This window comes from Tenrec ecaudatus, chromosome 1 (genome assembly GCF_050624435.1).
Source record: "Tenrec ecaudatus isolate mTenEca1 chromosome 1, mTenEca1.hap1, whole genome shotgun sequence".
Taxonomy (NCBI): Eukaryota; Metazoa; Chordata; class Mammalia; order Afrosoricida; family Tenrecidae; genus Tenrec; species Tenrec ecaudatus.
In genome coordinates this window covers 307,184,656-307,203,909 of record NC_134530.1, presented here as the reverse complement: position 1 = coordinate 307,203,909, position 19,254 = coordinate 307,184,656, and the positions used below count along the sequence as shown (strand labels likewise).

At 44.6% G+C, this 19,254-nt stretch overlaps 2 protein-coding genes and 1 pseudogene across 3 annotated transcripts; 1 reads left to right on the top strand and 2 right to left on the bottom strand.

The window, feature by feature from the left end:
* Positions 1–1,063: 1,063 nt before the first annotated feature.
* LOC142437536 (serine/threonine-protein kinase VRK2 pseudogene) lies at positions 1,064–2,559 on the bottom strand (annotated as a pseudogene).
* Positions 2,560–5,303: 2,744 nt separating this feature from the next.
* LOC142441239 (large ribosomal subunit protein eL29-like) lies at positions 5,304–5,855 on the bottom strand. The gene has a single exon (XM_075543293.1). The coding sequence runs from the start codon at positions 5,853–5,855 to the stop codon at positions 5,304–5,306; it is 552 nt and encodes a 183-aa protein (XP_075399408.1).
* A 4,387-nt stretch (positions 5,856–10,242) lies between these two features.
* LOC142427477 (saoe class I histocompatibility antigen, A alpha chain-like) lies at positions 10,243–16,900 on the top strand. Of its 2 annotated transcripts, none has more exons than XM_075532733.1 (8): positions 10,243–10,697; positions 10,837–11,106; positions 11,461–11,736; positions 12,511–12,786; positions 12,867–12,980; positions 13,822–13,854; positions 13,955–14,050; positions 14,252–16,900. In XM_075532733.1, exons 1-8 carry the CDS (start codon positions 10,634–10,636, stop codon positions 14,254–14,256), a joined length of 1,134 nt encoding a protein of 377 aa, XP_075388848.1. In that variant the 5' UTR covers positions 10,243–10,633; the 3' UTR covers positions 14,257–16,900. The 2 variants fall into 2 exon arrangements, with proteins under 2 accessions (XP_075388848.1, XP_075388849.1); XM_075532734.1 differs by having other exon boundaries at positions 10,250–10,697; positions 14,003–14,050; positions 14,252–16,898.
* Positions 16,901–19,254: the final 2,354 nt, after the last annotated feature.

The window sequence follows — 19,254 nt, the reverse complement described above, 5'->3', positions numbered from 1 at the left end:
CCAATGGCAAGACACAATCTTTGACAACTTCAGTCTTTCTTCATTTATCATGATGTTGCCTATTAGTGCAGTTGTGAGGATTTGGTTCTTCTGTACGTTGAGTTGTAGTCCATACCGAAAGTTGCAATTCTTGATCTTCATCAGCAAGTGCTTCAAGTCTTCCTCATTTTCAGAAAGCAAGGTTGTGTCATCTGCATATCACAGCGTGCTAATAAGCCTTCCTCCGATCCTAATGCCATATTAACTTAAGGTAAGCCAGCTTCTCTGATGATTTGCTCATCATAAAGATTAAATAAGTATAGTGAAAGGAAACAACCTTTGTTGTACATCTTCCCTGATGTTAAGCCATGTAGTGTTCCCTTGTTTAGTTTGCACAACTGTCTCTTGATCCATACACAAGTTCTGAATGAGCACAATGACGTGTTCTAGGGTTCCCATATTTCTCAAGACTATCCACAGTTCATGGACCCACACAGTCAAATCCCATGGCACAGTCAATGAAACAGAAATAAACACCTTTCTGGGAATCTCTGCTTTGAGCCAAGACCGATTTGACATGAGCAATCATGTCCTTGTTCCATGTTCTCTTCTGAATCCAGCCTGAACCTCTGGCAGCTCCCTGTCAACATACTTCTGTGACGGTTATTGGATAACCTTCAGCAAAATTTTACTTGCATGTGATATCAATGATATTGTTCTATAGTCTGAGCATACTATTAGGTCATTTTCATTGGAATGGGTACAATTTTGGATTTCTTTCAGCCAGATGGTCAAGTAGCTGTATTTCAAATTTCCTGGCACAGACCAGAGATCCTTCCAGTGCTTTATAAACTTGTTGAAACATTTCAATTGGCAGTCTCTCAATTCCTGGAGCCTTGTTTTTGGGTAATGCTTTCAGTGCTACTTGAACGTTTTTCTTCATCACCATTAGTTCTTGCTCATATGCTACCTGAAATGTTGAATAGCCACTAGTTTTTGTTTTGTTTTGTTTGGTGCAGTGACTATGTGTTCTTTCCCTCTTCTTCTTTTTTTTAAACTGCCAAAAGGATTTTATTTGATACCCTCAGAGTAAATATAAAGCCAGAAATATTAACATCAAAAGAAAAAGTATGAGTAAGCTGTAAAAATACAGCTGCATCTTGGCCTCTTCACTGTGTGTTGACTGGGAAGGACTTTCGAGCTCTGCCACCTCCGTGCCCACAGTGGGAGAGCCATGCCCATCCCAGACTGGTGCTCTGGATGGGTTGTTCTTATGTGCCCTGGTGACAGCTTGAGGGTATTCGTAAAATGGGGTTGGGGGTGTATATATTTTTTTGCTGGGAATTTTTCACTTCATTCAGATATCCTTGAGGTTCATACTTTTGTCTTCTCCTTGCACTTTCCAGAGCAGTTCCACTGTGAAGCTGTGTACTGGGCGCTGCCGCCTCAGAGCTCTGCTTTTGTCTCTCTGCTGCCCCGGGCTCCCCATTGGTCTCTCCTTTAACCAATTCGGCACCAGGTGGACTTGCTTGGCTGCAGCCTGTCCCACATCAACTTTTGGATAGCTTATAAGAACCGGGTTTGCACTGTGTTCATTAGTAGAAAATTCCAGCGGTCCTAACGGTCGTCCACTTGGGTTCAGAATTTTCCTGAGCGTTTGATAGTTTGGTTTTTCATCATATGCTAAACCATAAGCACATTCCAAATACTGGGCTATTTCATTGCAGCTGCTTCCGGCAGGAGCCCATGTGAACACTGCCTGACTCGGGAAGCTCATCCAGCAAATTTGTTTTTGCAGTCTGGACGGGGTGGGCTCCTTCAGGTCCCGCTCACAGGGCAGCTTTCCACATAACCAGCGCGGCATGCAGTAGCCAAGAATCTTAAGGTCACTTCGTCTGGGAGGGGCTACTCCCTTGTGAGCATCCAAGCTGGTGAACTCCATCATCTCATTATGACCATTCCTAGGATTTTCCCGATATTGTTTGTGGCTTCCCTAGGGGCAGTATCTGTAGGAAAGTCCATAATCTGCCAAATAAACCTGGTCTGGATTTCTATAACCCAAAAGTAGATTTGCTGCCTTTATGTCACCATGAATATATTCACTCTCATGTTTATATTCCAGTATATCCAACATCTGGATGCCTAGGTACAGGACGGTCGACTTATTAAAAGTGCCTCTCTGGTCTGAGATCTTCTGTAAGTCCATCCATAGTCTCTCCATCACCATAAATCTGTCACTTTTTCCATTAAATGTAGTCAGGCCAGAGCCATAAAATCGAGGAATTCCTAAATAATCAAGTTGCTTGAGGGTTATCCACTTTTGGATGCAGTCTCTTTTTGCAGCTTGTTGATAAAAATTTTTTCTGAAAATAGTGGGCCATTTTCTTGATATTCCAGTTTTACTACATATCTTGCATCTTCACCCAGTTTATTTGTGGGGAATACTAAGTATATCCATCCAAATCCGCCAGAGCCGATCTTCTTGCCCAGCATCCACTGTTTCCCTTCAGTGTCATCCAGAACCTTGCCTTCCGGAAGAGGAACAGGAAGTCTCAATCTGTGAGTTCCTTTGGGTGGCATCACTTCAGGTCCCCGGAGAGCCCAGCCTCCGGGCCATGCGGCGCTTCCCGCCCACCTCTCGGTCCAGTGGGCAGAGCCCTTGCCCGCTTCTTTTAAATTTTCCTACATCATTCAATATTTTGCCTGTAGAATCTTGGAATATTGCAAATCAAGGCTTGATTTTTTTTTTCTGGAGTTCTTTGAGTTTAAGATATACAAATGAAAAATATACTTTTGTCAGATCAAATGGATATATACCAGGAAACCAGGATGTGCTAATTTGATCTATCCAGGATATTACATTTGAATTTGGGGTAATCTACTGTCTGATTTTTGTAGACCATAGACTGATGAATCAAATGAAGATAAGATAGGGACCATAACACATGTCTCCTTTAGGATTTTAAGGGAAATTGAGGAAAAGAAAACTTTCTAACAATGAAGGTAATCCAGCATTTAAATTATTCCTTGGTAAGTAAAATTTATTTTGCACTAGTTCCTCTATAATGTACCAACATGGTTATACTTCTTTTTACCTTCCCTTATATTTTTTCATTCTCTACATTTTCAAATATTGTCAAGACATTTCTGGGTGTCACAAATGATTTTCATTTGGCTACAAAGGTCTAGCAATCTGCCTCCATAACAATTACAGCCAAGAAAACCCTATGGAGCAAGTGGCGCTTCTCTATAATACTTAGAGCCACTATGAGTTGGAATTATGTCAACAGCAATGAGTTTGCCATACAGGAAAATAATATATATTAGGTAGTTTCAACAAGTTCATGGAAAAATGGAAAAGATCATGGATTTGATAGTTACTTTTATTGTGCCAACCTGGCCAATAGGAATGTAGGATTAATCAGGTCCAAGTTTGAATGGAGGGCAAAGAGAGAAATGGTTCTTCAAGGCCTACCCACTCTCTCTTGCTCTCTGGTGAACAGACCAGTGTGCTGCTGCTTTAGCTAGTTCTCTACCTCAGACTGTGTGCTACACTACCTGTGGGCCAAGCCAACCTGTGGATTGTTTCGCTAGAGTTTGAGGCTTTTTTGAGACCTGCTTCACCATGCTGCTGGTGTGTGCATTGCTTAAACTTGAGGCGGGTAGATCCTGTCACCTTGCATTGCTTGAGTTCAATATCCCATCCAGGCCTGCTTTAATGAGCTCCTGTATTACTGTTGCTGACTCACCCTGGTGTTTGCTTCCTTCAGGCAGACTCTGCCTGCCTTACCCAATGGAGGACTCTGCTGTCTGCTCGCTTCATTTCAGACCCAGCAGTCCACGTGAGTTTAAGGACTTCCAGTATATTAACTATAAAAGTGAGTTGAACTTAGCCCTCTGTACTGCTCTGTGGACTAATTAGATGTTATATTCCTTCTTGTTATATTAACCTGTCCTCTGTTCTGGTTTTGTTTCTCTAAAGAACCCTGCCAAATCCAAAGGGATTTTCCCACAAACTTTTAAAAATCCTTGCATATTGATCATCAATACCTTGTGGAATTGGTATTTCTATTCTATAATCTCCCTCTAAGAACATAGCAAACTGACCCGTATAGCTTCAGTAGAGAAAAGGAGAATCCAATGCCCCATCAGGCCAAGGTCAATTGCCAGAGGCAGAGGTCACACCAGCCTTCATTGTCCAGCCTCTTGTATCGTGTTCTGACACCAGCCAATCCTCCCAAGGTAGTAGCTCTACTTCTCTGCTAGGTTTGATAATCCATTGCAATATCTACACAGAACTCACAGACAATACTCATGATTACAGGAGTTAATTGTGGAAGCAAATAGGTTACCACATCAGGACCAGAAAATAGTATGGGTACAGGTTTTATCCATAGCAGTGCCTGTTCTTACCTAGCAGCCACATCTCACTCTCATCCTCGGCCTCTTAGCCAAGTGTTCCCTTCTTGTCTGTCTTCTCTGTGGGTGGGGCAGCCCACTACCCTCTGCCTTATGGTCGCAGTGTTGCTCCTCTGCTCTGCCCCAAGATCTCAGCACTGTGCCTTCTGATGCCTCTACTACTTTAGATGGAGTCTCACACTGTTGGCTCTTCTTTTTGATGACCACAATATTCTCTGCTTCTGAGACGTCTCTATTATATCTAGAGAAAAGGCAAAACTCACCAAATCCCCTCTATCAGTGGTTTGTACACCCTATGTGCATGCGCCAAGGGAATCACTTAGTGGGAGTTACAAAGATATGGATAGAAGAGCCATAAATAAGTCATTTCACTTCACTATACTTTTCAAAAATTACTTTTCAGGTATAATCCAACTAATTTACATTCCTTTGAAAAGCAACCAGGCAACATATGTTACACATATTAGTTCTTTTTAGTCCACTAATTCCATTTCTGAAAAATAATCCAAATACAAAAGGAATAGGTGTGGAATGGGCTTATCCTGAAAAACTAAAATATAAAGAGATAAATTCAGAAAATATTAAGAGAATATTAAATTATGTATGTATTATTTATGTTTTTATTAATTTATAAGAGAATTTTACACAGTTACAAAACATATTTAAAATACTGTAATATCAAAAATTATTACATTTCTACTTATATGAGTACAATTTTTAAAATACCTTACATACAAAAGAAAAATAGGTTAAACACATAAAGTACTTGTTAGCAAGCAATTGTCTTTTTTTTTCTTCAGCGCCACATGGGTTTATTTGTGCAACAAACAGCACAAGAAGACACCAGCGCCATGCAGGCAGCCGCCCAGGGTTCACACCAGTCCCTCTCGCCCTCACAGAGAACTCTACTTTGTGGGAGCCTGGGGGCCTTTGGGAGCTTGAGCTGGGGCAGGGGCGCCTTTGGGAGCTTTTGCTGGAGTCGTGGCCTTGGCTGGAGCATCAGCCTTGCTTTGTGCCTTGGCCTTGGGCCGGCAGAGCCTCAGACCCTTGGCAATACTTGCCCGAGCCCGCTTGCCAAGCTTGGGATGGGCAATGTAGGCCAGTCGGCTGAGCTTGCGGTTGACGCCCATTGGGATCTTGGCCTTGACCTCTGTGGGCTTCACAAGATCCTTGATGGCCTCAGCGCGAGCAGCCGCAGCCTTGGCGTTGTTGGCCTGCATTTTCTTCAGGCCCTTCTTGTTGTGCTTCTTGGCGAAGCGCATGTTCCTCAGGAACTTGGGGTCCACCCCCTTAAGAGATTCGTATCGTTGTGACCGGGGTTTTTTGATGCCGTTTCTGTGCCATTTCTGGGATTGGTTGTGCGTGGTGTGGTTCTTGGATTTGGTCACGTCTGCACCGACGCCTGCAGCTCCCGGAACGCCAGGGACCGGAAGAGAGGCAACAATTGTCTTTAACATAACATCTGGGCTCAATTCAATTTCGACATTCGTTATTTTACTAAAATCTTACAGGAAACACTGATTCAATTATAAATAGAATAAATCAACCTGTTTTCCAAACTATTCATGTTGTAATCCTACATAATTTTTACCCATTCTGTATTGATGAATTGATGCTGATTTTAAACCTAAATCTGTTAACTCATATGCCATGTGACCTTGGCTGGTATAATTTTTAGCTCAGGCAGGTTTAGTCCACTCATAAGCATCACAAAAGTCCAAGAACAATACAGAGACCATTTTCCATGCACCATCCATCCAGTGAGGCCATTTCAAAGGAATTTGGTCTTCTTTAAATGCATACAGCTTCACCTTCTTTGAGGGAGGAGGACCCCAGGCACTATGGGGAGACATTCTCAGCTCTCTGGAATTAGGTCTGCGGTCACTAAGAGTTTTGCTGTCAATCTTGGCTTTTCCTCTATTGTCACCTGTGGGACACGGCTGCATGGCTTTTCTGGTCTCCACAGATTTACCTGAAAAATCAATCTGTTTGGATTTAAAGAAGATCCATTTGTATTTATCCCAGACGAGGACCCATTGTTGCCCCACATCTAGAAATATTATGCTCTGGATTTGCCATTCCCCAAGAAGAACCTGCTGGGCACACACACGGTGGGAATAAGATGCTGTCCAAGGAGATGTACAAGTACTGTTGAGCAAGGAGGGCGGAGTGGGATCCACACGGAGTCAAAGCTCCCACGCTATCCATTCAAAATTTTGCTAAACTCACCTAAAATCAACAGGCACTCCCACCAGAGTGAAAAGGGAAGTTTACTGGAAATTCAAGTCAAGATGGGTTGGGGGGATTTATGTCTCAGAGAATGCAATGGCATTTCTGTTCATAGGAAAATGGAGAGAGGCAACCTTTCCTTTTATCTGGGGGTAGAGGGGGGTGTTGGTGTGACGGGGACCAAAGCACCTAATACTTATATAGAAGTCACAGGAGAATATGCCTGGTACTAAGTTCCTAATTGGACACATTTCTATACAGCCCTTGGTGACTCAGGTAGTTTGCTACAGAATACTGGGACTTTAGACTCTGTTGGTGTTGTAGTTAAATAATCTTTGGTCAGTTTGAGATTCCTAGTGAAGGGATGGAGCCTAGCCTGTCATTCAGGTCCTATCTTTATGACCTCATTTGGAGGCACTAAGGAGCTAAATAGCTCGCTGGAGGCGGGACACTCCCTCACTCCCTGAGAGACATTTCTGATGAGAAGCCACATGAAGCTACCCTGATGCAGCCAGAGCCCTCTGAGCTGGAGGAGCCACCTGCCAGCACTGAGATGCTTACACCGCACTGGACCCACAAGACTTCCAACCCACTGGCCTGTAATCTTCCTGCATTCGGCATCACTGCATGCATTTTATGAGTCCAAAGAGGACTTTATAGATCAGTATTGGATATGTGGGCTAATATCAGACTTATGGACTTGATCTGGACTAAGCTGGGATGTTTTCTCAATATTCATTGCTCTTGTATATAAAGCTCCTTCTTATACACATGTGAGTGTCTATGAATTTGTTTCTCTAGTCTACCCAGACTAACACAGTTTGGTTGAGATACACATCGTTTATAAACCACACGAGAAGAACGCTGTGTAGAAATCACACTCAGTGAACTGAGCTTTACCTCAAACTCACCTATAGCCCTTGGCCTTAAGGCTGAAATTCCCTAGTGTGAGAACAAGCAAATGACTGCTACCCAAGGACACAAAACTGGCAGATGCTGGACTTTAGCTCGAATCCCTGGTCTACAGGGTGCACAATAAATGGCGCCCTGGAACTACCATATACTTGCTATTTCAATGCTTTCCTTAGTTCATCGTGACATGTATTAATCTGGTAAGCATGGCTTTGTCATAGTTAATAAATATTATTGAAATTTTTGCCCTATCACAAACTGCCATTGTTTATGTAAATAGTGTCGAGTCACATAAGTGTTTAATCTGTACAAGTCAACAATTCATGCATTGTGTTATAGCTGGCCTATACTATTATAATTTCCCTTTTTCAACAGCACTTTCAATTCTATACCTTTGGTAAAAATTAATGGTACTATCAACAGAACTACCTTATGCATTAGGGGAATGATTGAAAATATTCTCAAACATAAAATGACAATGATGTCTCTCATGTGAACCAGAGACAGATATAAACCATAGATACATAGGTGGATTTTTGGCTTGCACTTAATTAGAGTTCCAATCTAAGAACAACTCATTCTTATGACATGGTCTTACTTGATGCCTGCCCTTATGAAGAAATCACTGAAGATATGGGTGCTATAGCAAAGTGTGGTGAAGAAACTAGGTGGCACCTGGCTATCAGAAGGAATAGCGTCTGGGATCTTAAAGGCTTGTCTTCAAACAAGCAGCCATATAAGTGCGTTGTCAACTAACTCCACATGGAAGAAGCACACAAGCCAGCATGATGCAAGGCTTGTAAATAAGAAAATCCAAATCTGAAGGCCAAATAGTATCAGTTTAAAATATGAAGACCTGGTTTGCAGAAGGCTCTGGGGAAGCCCCAAATCCATTTGCAGGGTCCACATGTGTAGGAAGCATCGGCTGATCTAGGTGTTTACTAATGGGTGACTATTTAGTCCCCTGCCCCTCTGTGTCTCTGCAGACAAGCATTGCAAAATGACTGTTGTTTGTGACTTTGCTGCTGAAAGTATTGAGGGATAACTCAGTTATTTACGATCTCTTTGAGGCTCTCTTGAATCTTGCATATCCTTGTGAGATTGTCCTTGAACCTAGTGCTTTTATTATTCTAAAGTTAAGAAACTGTGACTAGTTAAGTAACATTTGCATAGATAAGAGTTTAGGAATGTTTAAGTTCTTTGATGTTTGTTTTGTAACCAGTTCCCTTGTGTAAGAAGAATATAAATGCCAAGCTTCAAATATACTAGACTTCAGTCCATCAGATTGGAGTCCTCCCGATCCCATGCTTTGTACATAGCTCTTTCTTTTCCTTTCATCCGAACGCCTCAGTTCAAACCCAGCTTGATGCGGGATAGCTGGTCTAATCCCCCGCACACATGTAGATTAAGCCACTGGTGAATTCCCTTGAACCATAGTCAAGGGATGTGAATAAGAGTGTTATCACACAGAATATTGTAAAATCGACCATGGCAGACATCCTTAAGTGAAAATGGAAATGTAGTATTTTATCATTTGATCTCCCTTTTGACCCATTTTTATAGAATATGACTGTTTTTTTTTTACTTGAAAGATGGCATGACAACTTGGATATTTGGCATTTTCTAAATCACGAACAACTAGAAAGCTTGTCATTTTATGGAAAGTGACAGCCTTTTTGTCAATGATACTATGCAGTTTCTTAAAATATTAGAATATTGGAAAAGTTGTGTCCACCACAAGTTTAACACCTTTCCACTAAACTTCTCAGCTGGGATAAGTTTTACTGCTAATGAGGGTGGCTTTTTGTTAACTTGCAATGAAATATGTTAACACGGTAAAAGGTGTAGACCCAGTAGATGAATGCATTGCTTTTTAAAAAACCATGCATTTATACAAAGCTCATTCAATATGAAAAGTACTAATGAACCAGTCAAAGTGAATCTCACTGCCAAAATTAATCTCATTGCCAACTCATAGTGACTCTGTAAGTCGGAGTACAACTGTCCAGTGCATTGGGCACTGTATCAGAGACTGAAATTTTTATGGGAGTAGAGAGCTTCATCTTTTCCCTTTTTAATGAACAGCATGCGAAATATTCAATAGTACGGTTTCCGATTACAATTAGCCTTTAAAGAACTACTTCTGTAGCTTTAGTGAAGTATCATAGGTGAACATTCACAGTTACTTGGAAAGCCTATTAAAAATAAGCTTCCCTTTTCCAATTGTATATCTGTATGACATTGTTTTGTTTTGTACACACCTCCAGCAACAAAGCAGATGGATTCAAAAGCAGCTAAGAAAATCCAGAAGTCTTCTAATGACACCGAAAAGCGACATGAAAAAAAAAAATGAAATGATCCACTATTTTTATCATATGTTCCACTTGGGAAAATACTTTTTTCATAAAAATATGTAATCTGTGTTAACATTTCATGAGCTTTAATATTATTTTAAAGTATTTTTTAAACCCAGTTTCCATTTCTACATTGTTCAAAGAACCCCTATAAACAAATCTCTTTGGGCTCCTCATTAATTTGAAAGAGTGAATAGAAATTCTAAAGTGCTCTGGTGGCGCCATGGTTAAACACTTGGGAGCTAACTCAGAAGTCTGTGGTTGAAATCCAACCGTTGCTACGCAGGCAGAAAGACTAGTGACTTCTTCCTTTTAAGATTACAAACCAAGAAAGAAACTGGATGGGCACTTCTGCTCTGTCCTGGAGCAGACAAAAGGTCTGAAACCATGAAGCTGTGAGTAAGCAGGCACTGGGCCTGGACTCAAAGTGTAGCAAAGGCTCCAAGCAGGAGAGGGGTCAGGGCCAAGTCCCAGGACCCAGCGTGCTGACACTGGACCCAAGGATGGTATTCAGAGTTGGGGAGGTTGGGAATTCCCCGTGTGCCCAGAGTTTACTTTCTGCCCCTAACAACCTATGTCAGATACTTCTGCCTGGACACACTTGACGCGGCCCAGTTCTCCCCGCGTCCGATTGGATCGTCTATATCTGGAGCAGCCAATCGCCGTGACCTCGTTCTGGGCTCTAAGGTACACGAGGACGCACGGGACCTAGATTGCACCAAGGACCCTAGTCACGGGTCATGGAACCCGGAATCCTCTTCCTGCTGCTTCCCGGGATTCTGGTGCTGGCCAAGACTTGGGCGCGTGAGTACGGAGTCCGGGGACGGAGGGGCAGCGGGCAGGCCTTTGCAGGGGGAGGAGCGAGGGCATCCCAGGCGGGTGTGCGGACCCCTCCAGGGGTGGGAGATGGAGTGTCGGTGGTCTTAACTGCTCCCGCCCCCAGGCTCCCACTCTTTGAGATACTTCCTCACGGTGGAGTCCCGGCTGGATCGCGTGGAGCCCCACTTTTTCGCCGTGGGCTACGTGGACGACACCCAGTTCACGTTGTTCGACAACGATGCCCCGAGCCCGAGGGCGGAGCCGCGGGCGCCGTGGGGGGAGCCGCTGGAGCCCCAGTTTTGGAACGAGCAGACGCGGGTCGCCAAGGTGCGCGCACAGATATACCGGGAGTACCTGCGGAACCTGCGCGCCTACTACAACCACAGCGGCTCCGGTGAGCGCTTCCACGGGCCCCTGCTAGGCACGGACCGCCCCGCGAGGTCCCCGGGTCTGCGCTTCTCCCCGGGGCCGCGAGGGCCGCCCCACCCGGGATTCGGAAGACCGGCAAAATTCGCTCTGGTTGCGTTGTCACTTTGAAACCACAGGGGGGGCGCACTGGTCCCTTAGCGCCGTGGGGCGGGGCAGACCGTGGGGGCAGGGCTGACCGTGAGAGTGGGGCTGGAGGGCAAGGCTGGCGGCGGGGGCGGGGCTTGGGGCGGGGCTTACCCGGGGGCAGGGCTGACCGCGAGGGCGGGGCTGTGGCGAGAGGCTGGCCGCGGGACGGAGCTGACCGCGGAGGTGGGGCCAGGCTCTCACAGGTTCCAAGGCATGTATGGCTGTGACGTGGGGCCTGACGGGCGCCTCCTCCGAGGGTACCGTCAACATGCTTACGATGGTGCGGATTACATATCGCTGAACGAGGACATGCTCACCTGGACAGCCGAGGTCATGGCCGCTCAGATCACCAAACGCAAGTGGGAAGAGGCCGGGGAGGCAGGGCGCCACCGGAAGTATGTAGAGGGCAAGTTCATGGTGTGGCTCCGAAGACTCCTGCAGCACGGAAATGGGACCCTGCAGCGCGTAGGTAAGGAGGGCCTAGAGGTGCCTAACCGAGTTCCTCTGCTAGGACTGTGCTCGCTCTCCGACCACTCCAAAGGTGGGCAGGAAATGAGATAGAGGTCTGAGTAGACCCCTCCCCCCCTGAGTATGGAAATGAAAGCCTCACCCAGATTTCCAGATCCCTTTACCAAAGTCACCTGCGCAGAACGGTCAAGAGATCCGTTTGTAAAGTTGGGTGTCCTGGCTGTCGCAAGCTCCAAGCCCCTGTGGTTTATTAAGGTTTGGAGATCAGCCGGCTCACAGGCATGCATAGTCAGTCGCATAGTTAAGTCACATAGTTAAGCCATTCGAGCAATTGAGAGAAATGGAGTGGGTCCCTCTCTAAGCGTAGACAAGATATAGCTTTGCTCTGTGAGCAAAGGGGCCCCCCTCTCTCACACTCTCTGGGAAAATAAGGCAGAAGAGTCCTGACCGATTAGCAGGGACTCTCTCTTACCTTTTCCTCTGCCCAACACCCAGTAAACGTGGAAGTCTGATTCCAGCTTGTCTGAGTTTCTCAGTCTCCACAGGAGTCAGAACTAGGAATCCCTTCTCCCCCTCAGTTCAGGGAGGCCCGTATTTCAGGCTGCCTCACCTTAAGTCTAGAACTTTTCAAGGAAGAGTATGCAAGATCCCTGGACCAAGCTGGTTTCTGGGGTTTGCACTTCCTCCTCACAACCCCAATTTTCTTGACTATTCTCAAGATGGATGGAATGGAAGGTCATGGAAAATTACTACATTTTCTGATACCCTTCCTCAGACCCACCAGAGACGCATGTGACTCGCCACCCCATATCTGAAGGGGAAGTGATGCTGAAGTGCTGGGCCCTGGGCTTCTACCCGGCTGAGATCACCCTGACCTGGCTGAGGGACGGCGAGGAGCAGACCCAGGACACAGAGCTGGTGGAGACCAGGCCTGAAGGCAGCGGGACCTTCCAGAAGTGGGCGGCTGTGGTGGTGGTCTCCGGGGAGGAGCAGAGATACACGTGCCAAGTGCAGCACGAGGGGCTGCCTGAGCCCCTCACCCTGAGATGGGGTAAGGAGTGGCATAAGGGCAAAGCCTCTTTTCAGGAAATCAAGAACCCTCAGGACTGCTGACCTCCTTTCTCTTTCCAGAATTAGCCACCATTCCCACCATGAACTTTGTTGTCCTCTTGGGTCTCCTTGGAGCTGCGGTGGTTGGAGCTATAGTGGCTGGGGCTGTGACCTGCATGAAGAAGAAGAGATCAGGTAGAGACGGTCTGAGATATGGGATTTGTCCCAGTGGTGGGTTTTTCAAGTCCCATTTTGGCTTGCCGATGGTCTTCCACTTTTTTTCGGGGGTCATCAATCACACATGTGCTAATCAAGTCTGGGGCCCCATATGTTAACAATTATTCTTTGGTAAAGCATAAGTGGAAATTAAAGGCAACCCTTAGTGGGTCCAGTGAAGGAGTCCTGATACCCAATAGTTACAGGTCACAGGGGAAGGTTCCTTCTGAGAACAATCTTCCAAAAGTGTGGTTGGTCCACTCCCTATACATCTTTCCTTGTGTCTCCTTACTCTGTGCTGGTTCTGGAGCCTTTCCTGGGATCCAGAACTGACTGACTCTTTTGGAACTTCATGATCTTACCCGGTGTTAGGCCGGGTTGAATAGAGAAACAAAGCCAGTAACAATCATGTTTGTGTAAGAGGAGTAATATATGTGGAGAAAACATCCCAGCGCGGTCCAACTCCAGTCCATAAGTCTGATCCTAATCCATAAGTCCCTCTTCAGACTCCCACAGCCACACACAATGATGCAGAATGCAGGAACATCACAGGCTGGTGGGAGCAAAGTGGTGTAGATCCTATGGTGGTGGATGCATCTCTAGGACTCTGACAGTAACCAGGGTGAGCCAGCAGGAAGGTGAAGGCAGCGAGAGAGGGGGGCGTTCCCAGGACCTTCTTTATGAGAAGTATGAGAAGGCCACCATCAGGCTGTGACCTGATTGACAGGATACACTTGTAAATATCTTCAAGCTGACATGAAATGTTGGAACACTCGCACACCCCCTCCTCAATCTCTCAGAGCATGGTTTCTTCCCCCAGGTGGAAAAGGAGGAAACTACATGCAAACGGCAAGTAAGTATGAAGAGAGGGAAGCGGATTCTGAGCCCCTTGGGATAATGTTGATGGAGTCCATGGAGGGATCCTCCTCATCCCACAATTCCCATTCTTCTAGCCTCACCTCCTGAGAGCTCTGACCAGATCCTATGTTATTCTTCTCCAGGCAGCGACAGCGCCCAGAACATTGAAGTGTCTCTCACGGCCTCTAAAGGTGATACCCTAATGGTGACCTCCAAAGGTGTAGGGTGGGGAGAGGGAACAGGGGAGCCTTTTATGGGGGAAAGGAGTTGGGGCAGAAGGAACACAACTGGTTTATAGATAGTCTTTGGATTTGGACATTGTAAGATTATTTGTGCTGTTCCTGATTAATGAGACTGACCTGAATTTGTGTATGCTTCTTTTCTTCTGTTAGTGTGACACTGCTACCTCGTGTGGGACTGAGTGAGGTGAGATTTATTCACAGCCCACTTCAGGCTCCAGAGCCTGTTGATTTCTCTGTCTACAGCTAACGTCTGAAGGTGTGCACATTCCTATCAGCATGAGGGGAGGAAACTGACCCACCCCTGCCCACCAAACTGACGTGTGGCTCCTCCATGATCAGTGTTCTCCATTCCAGCAGAGGAGAGGCTAGAACATCTCTGTTGTGAATCAGATTACTGCTCCAAAATGCTGGGCCTGGGGGTATAGGCCCATTCAGATTGTTAGGTTAACATGGCAGAGTTAGGCTAAAAGGTATTTTGGAGTCACCCTCTTTTCAGCTATAAAAGAGATTAAACAAGCAAGTGAGCATTGACAATGGGAGATAGAAGCCAACACGGATGGAGGCCTCCGAGAAAGCAAGAGGCAAAGTGGAAGAGACAAGCAGCTTCCTCCGGAGCCAGCAGGGAGAAAGCCTGCCTCTAAAGCAGCAGCTCTGAAGTCACACTCCTTGCCTCCTAAATGGTGAAGAAGTACATTGTGAAAGCCCCCCACCACCCCCACATAAGGGGTTGCTCTTATAGCAACAGTAGATGAAAGCAATAAGCAAAGAACATTTTCCTGCAAATGGTTTAATGAGGAAATGCTGAAAGTGGACTTTGGGGCCAGGGCGTGGTGCCCCAACAGACTGGACTGGAAAACGCTCCTAAGGGCCAGGAAACGATCCCTGAACTAACTACAAGCTTTTCTCTTGTGAACTGTTTTGTTCTGTTCTTTGTCAGTGGTTTGTTTTTGTTGTTTTGTTGCCTGGTTGTATACTGTTGCTTTGTTTTCCTCTGTCTTGTTTTTGTGCATGTTAGTGTCTCCACAGGTCTGTCTGAATAGGACAGGCTGGATGAACTATCTGGAGGAAAAACAACGGGACCGACAGTTCCGGGGGGACTTGGGGTGGGAGGGTAGAGGGGATAAGGAAGTGGTGTTAACAAACCCAGAGGCAAGGGAAAAACATGGGACCCCAAATGGTAGAGAAGGGGGAGTGGCAGGCATGGTGGGAAATGATCAAGGGTAAGGTTGCTTAGAGAAGAGGTATACTCTAGCCCAGGTGGCGATGAAGCATGGTAGTAGGGCAGGAGGAAAGTCAAGGGAGATGGAGGAAAGAGCTAGGAGTCAAAGGGCATTCATGGAGGTCTAGACAAAGACATGTACATGCAAATATATATAGGAGGATGGGGAAATAGATCTATGTGTCTATATTTATAGGTCAAGTATTAAGGTGGCGGAAGGACCTTGGGCCTCTACTCAAACACTCCCTCAATGCATGAATACCTTCTTTTATTAAATTTGGAACTCTATGATGCTCACTCTCCCGACACAACGGCTGGAGCCAAAGTGGGTGAACAAGTAAATGTAAAGAAAGCTGATGGTGGCCGGCTATCAAAAGAGATAGTGACGGGTCTTAAAGGCTTGAAGATAAACAAGCGGCCATCTAGCTCAGAAGCAACAAAGTCCACATGGAAGAACACACCGGCCTGTGTGATCGAGTGGTCCCAAAGGGAGCAGTTACCAGGCATCAAAGAACAAAAAATCATATCATTGACTGCACACCTCCATGATAGGATCGCTGAAGACAAATGGGTGCATAAGCAAATGTGGTGAAGAAAGCTGATGGTGCCCGGCTATCAAAAGAGATAGTGTCTGGGGTCTTAAAGGCTTGAAGGTGAACAAGCGGCCATCTAGCTCAGAAGCAAAAAAGCCCACGTGGAAGAAGCACACAGGCCAGTGCGATCACGAGGTGCCAAGGGACCAGGTATAAGGCATCATGCAAAAAAAAAAGATATAAGTGTGTATATGTATGTGTATATATGTGTATATATACCATATTAAATGAAGGGGGAAGTGCAGAGTGGAGACCCAAGGCCCAAGTGTCGGCCAATGGAGATCCCCTCATAGAGGGGTTTAGGAGAGGAGATGGGTTAATTAGGGTGTGAGGTAGTACCGATGAAGAACACAGCTTTCCCCCAGATCCTGGATGCTTCCTCCCCCCAAATACCATGATCCGAATTCTACCTTCAGGGCTGGATAGGACAGAGGCTGTACACTGGTACATATGAGGGCTGGAGGCACAGGGAATCCAGGGTGGATGATACCTTCAGGACCAAGGGTGTGAGGGACGATGCTGGGAGAGTGGAGGGTGAGTGGGTTGGAAAGGCGGAACTGATTACAAGGATCCACGTGTGACCTCTTCCCTGAGAGAGGGACAGCAGAGAAGGGGGGAAGGGAGACTCCGGATAGGGCAAGATATGACAAAATAACGATGTATAAATTACCAAGGGTACATGAAGGAGGGGGGAAAGGGGAGGGAGGGGAAAAAAAAAAGAGGACCTGATGCAAGGGGCTTAAGTGGAGAGCAAATGCCTTGAGAATGATTGGGGCAGGGAATGTATGGATGTGCTTTATACAATTGATGTATGTATATGTATGGATGGTGATAAGAGTTGTATGAGTCCCTAATAAAATGTAATAAAAGAAAAAATGAGTAGGGCAAAGACTGTACTGATGTGCTTTATACAATTGATGTATGTATGAACTGTAATAAGAATTGTATGAGCCCCAATAAATTGTTTAAAAAATGGTTTAATGAGACATAAAGTACTTTCTACTAATGCATACCAAAATAGTAAGCCTTCTAATTAAATCTCAGTATGTGACTAAAGCCCCCCAGTGCCATGTCCAAGTTTTTACCTGTTTTCTTCTCCTTTATGCAGGGCTCAGTCTTGTATGTGACTGGGAAGAGAGATCACTGTGAAATATCCCTAGTCCCCTTATCCACAAGACTCAGGTTCAACCTTTCCTGTCTTCTCTTTGTGACTTACTCACAGTGTCAGCATCACAGGGATATCCCCTCCCCCCCTAATTCTGAATGAACATAAGGTTTGTCTTCAATTTTCACCTTGTTCTTTTATATCATGGACACTTATCAAATACTCAAAGGGTCAAATATGATATTGCCTCTCATTTCTTAGTGGAAAGTGTATGACTGTTTCTTACCCAGAAATAGCGTGCATCTGTGGCTAAAAAGCCAAAATTTAAACCACATAAAATTGAAGTCACAAATCTCTAGAGCCATCTCTATTTATTCTCATGCAGATAATCCATTGTCACTTTATATTTCATATATCAGTGTTTCTCACTCTGGAAAAAGTATTTCCTTCTGGGACAAAATGTGCTAATTTTTATTTTTGACTTATTTCTTAAGTCTACCTCGCAACAATCTCTTATTTTCTTCTCTCTTAAGATTACCTAACTGCACCTGGATGTTGACCTTTTAATTTTTGCTAACTTCCAATGGTGTGAATCATCTTAATGATACTAAACATGCAAAGTAAACTGAAGAAATTTAGGCATGCATAAATTATAACTAAATAATCAATCTTCCATAGACTGAAGAACATTGACTTGATTTATTGGGTGCTATTTCCAAGTTACTTTATAACCACTGTTATGTTGTTTGTGGCTGATCTTGATGTGTTAGCTGTATATTTGCAGGAGATTTGAGTCTGGCTTCCCCATGACTGAAAACATTATGCCAAAGTTTATTGTCACTAAGCCACTTTATCAATAGAATGTACTAGAACTCATGGGAACCTCATGTATTATCAGTATCAGAGTAGAACTGTGCTCCCTCCATAAGGATTTCAGTGACTGATTTCAGGGGACACTTTAAGCCAAAACGATTGGGTCAACAGTCAAGCTCATTAACTATTTGCAGCACCCAAGGATTTTGCAATCAACCGGAAATGGGTTTCTTACACAATTTCACGTGAACTTGATATATAAAAGTGTAGGGGTGGTATTCAACTTGTCAATCAGGTCACAACCTGATGGTTATTTCTTATAGGCATGGCCTTTTCATAAGGAGGGTCCTGGAAACTGCCCCCTCTCTTTCTGCCTTCACTTTCCTGCTGGCTAGCCATTTTGAGAACAGCCAAATCCCTGGAGATGCATCCACCACCACTGGATCCACAAGACTTTTCACCCACTGGCCAGTGATATTCCTGGATTTGGCACCATTGCTTGTGGCTGCATGAGTCTGAAGAGGGACTTATGGTGTAGTATCAGACTTACGGTCTTGAGTTGGACTGGGCTGGGATGTTTTCCTGATATACAATTACTTCTTGATATAAAGCTCATTCTTACACATGTATGAGTGTCACTGGATTTACACAGAGGAATGACTGTCACATGTTAAAAAGAATGCTTAGGATATCACTTTTAATATTTATTCATCGAAGTGTTTGTGAGGTGGGAAAATGTAACTATGATCATTACTATATAGCACAAAACTCAAAATCAAACTCACTGTCTCAGTGATATACAGTGATATACAGAATCCAACACTGGCCAAACCTACCCTCATCTGTATGAGTTGATTACAACTCATAGCAACCATATAGGACAGAATAGATTTGGCTTTATGGGGTTTCTAAGACTCTAACTCTTTATGGAATTAGAAAACATCCTCTGAGGAGCAATTGGTGGTTTCAGATTGCTGACCTTGTACTTAGCAGCCCACCAGGGTTCCTATAGATCCCAAATAAACCATAATATTATGTCCTTGAGTCAAATGATCTAATAACCTTGACAGCTCTTTTAATGAATGGCTAGCACATTTAGGAGAAAAAGATAATTCAAAAAATCACTCGAAGATGTTACTAAAGCATAATTTCTTTAGATCAGCTACAATTTAGAGAAAAATCCGATGTCTTCTTGTAATGAATTTGCTTAGCATTTTTATCTTGAGTTAAAAAAAATGGATTAGGCATCCAGGAAGATGGTAAACCAAGCAGACATGCTACCCAGTTGATCTACAACAAAGACCCAAGAGACCAAATGAAACAGGAAAGGATTGAGAAGTATTTTTAATACCAAAAAGTAGAAGAAGCTGGACAAAGGTATCAAGAGAGGAAACACGTGGAAAAGGTGAGTTGTCAGCTGACC

Bases quoted from the DNA above. Each gene is read 5' to 3' on its own strand.
- LOC142441239 (XM_075543293.1), bottom strand. From the start codon at position 5,855: ATGTTAAAGACAATTGTTGCCTCTCTTCCGGTCCCTGGCGTTCCGGGA.
- LOC142427477 (XM_075532733.1), top strand. From the start codon at position 10,634: ATGGAACCCGGAATCCTCTTCCTGCTGCTTCCCGGGATTCTGGTGCTG. The intron at 11,737-12,510 runs GTAAGGAGGGCC...ACCCTTCCTCAG, and splicing joins TGGGACCCTGCAGCGCGTAG to ACCCACCAGAGACGCATGTG. The intron at 12,981-13,821 runs GTAGAGACGGTC...TTCTTCCCCCAG, and splicing joins CATGAAGAAGAAGAGATCAG to GTGGAAAAGGAGGAAACTAC.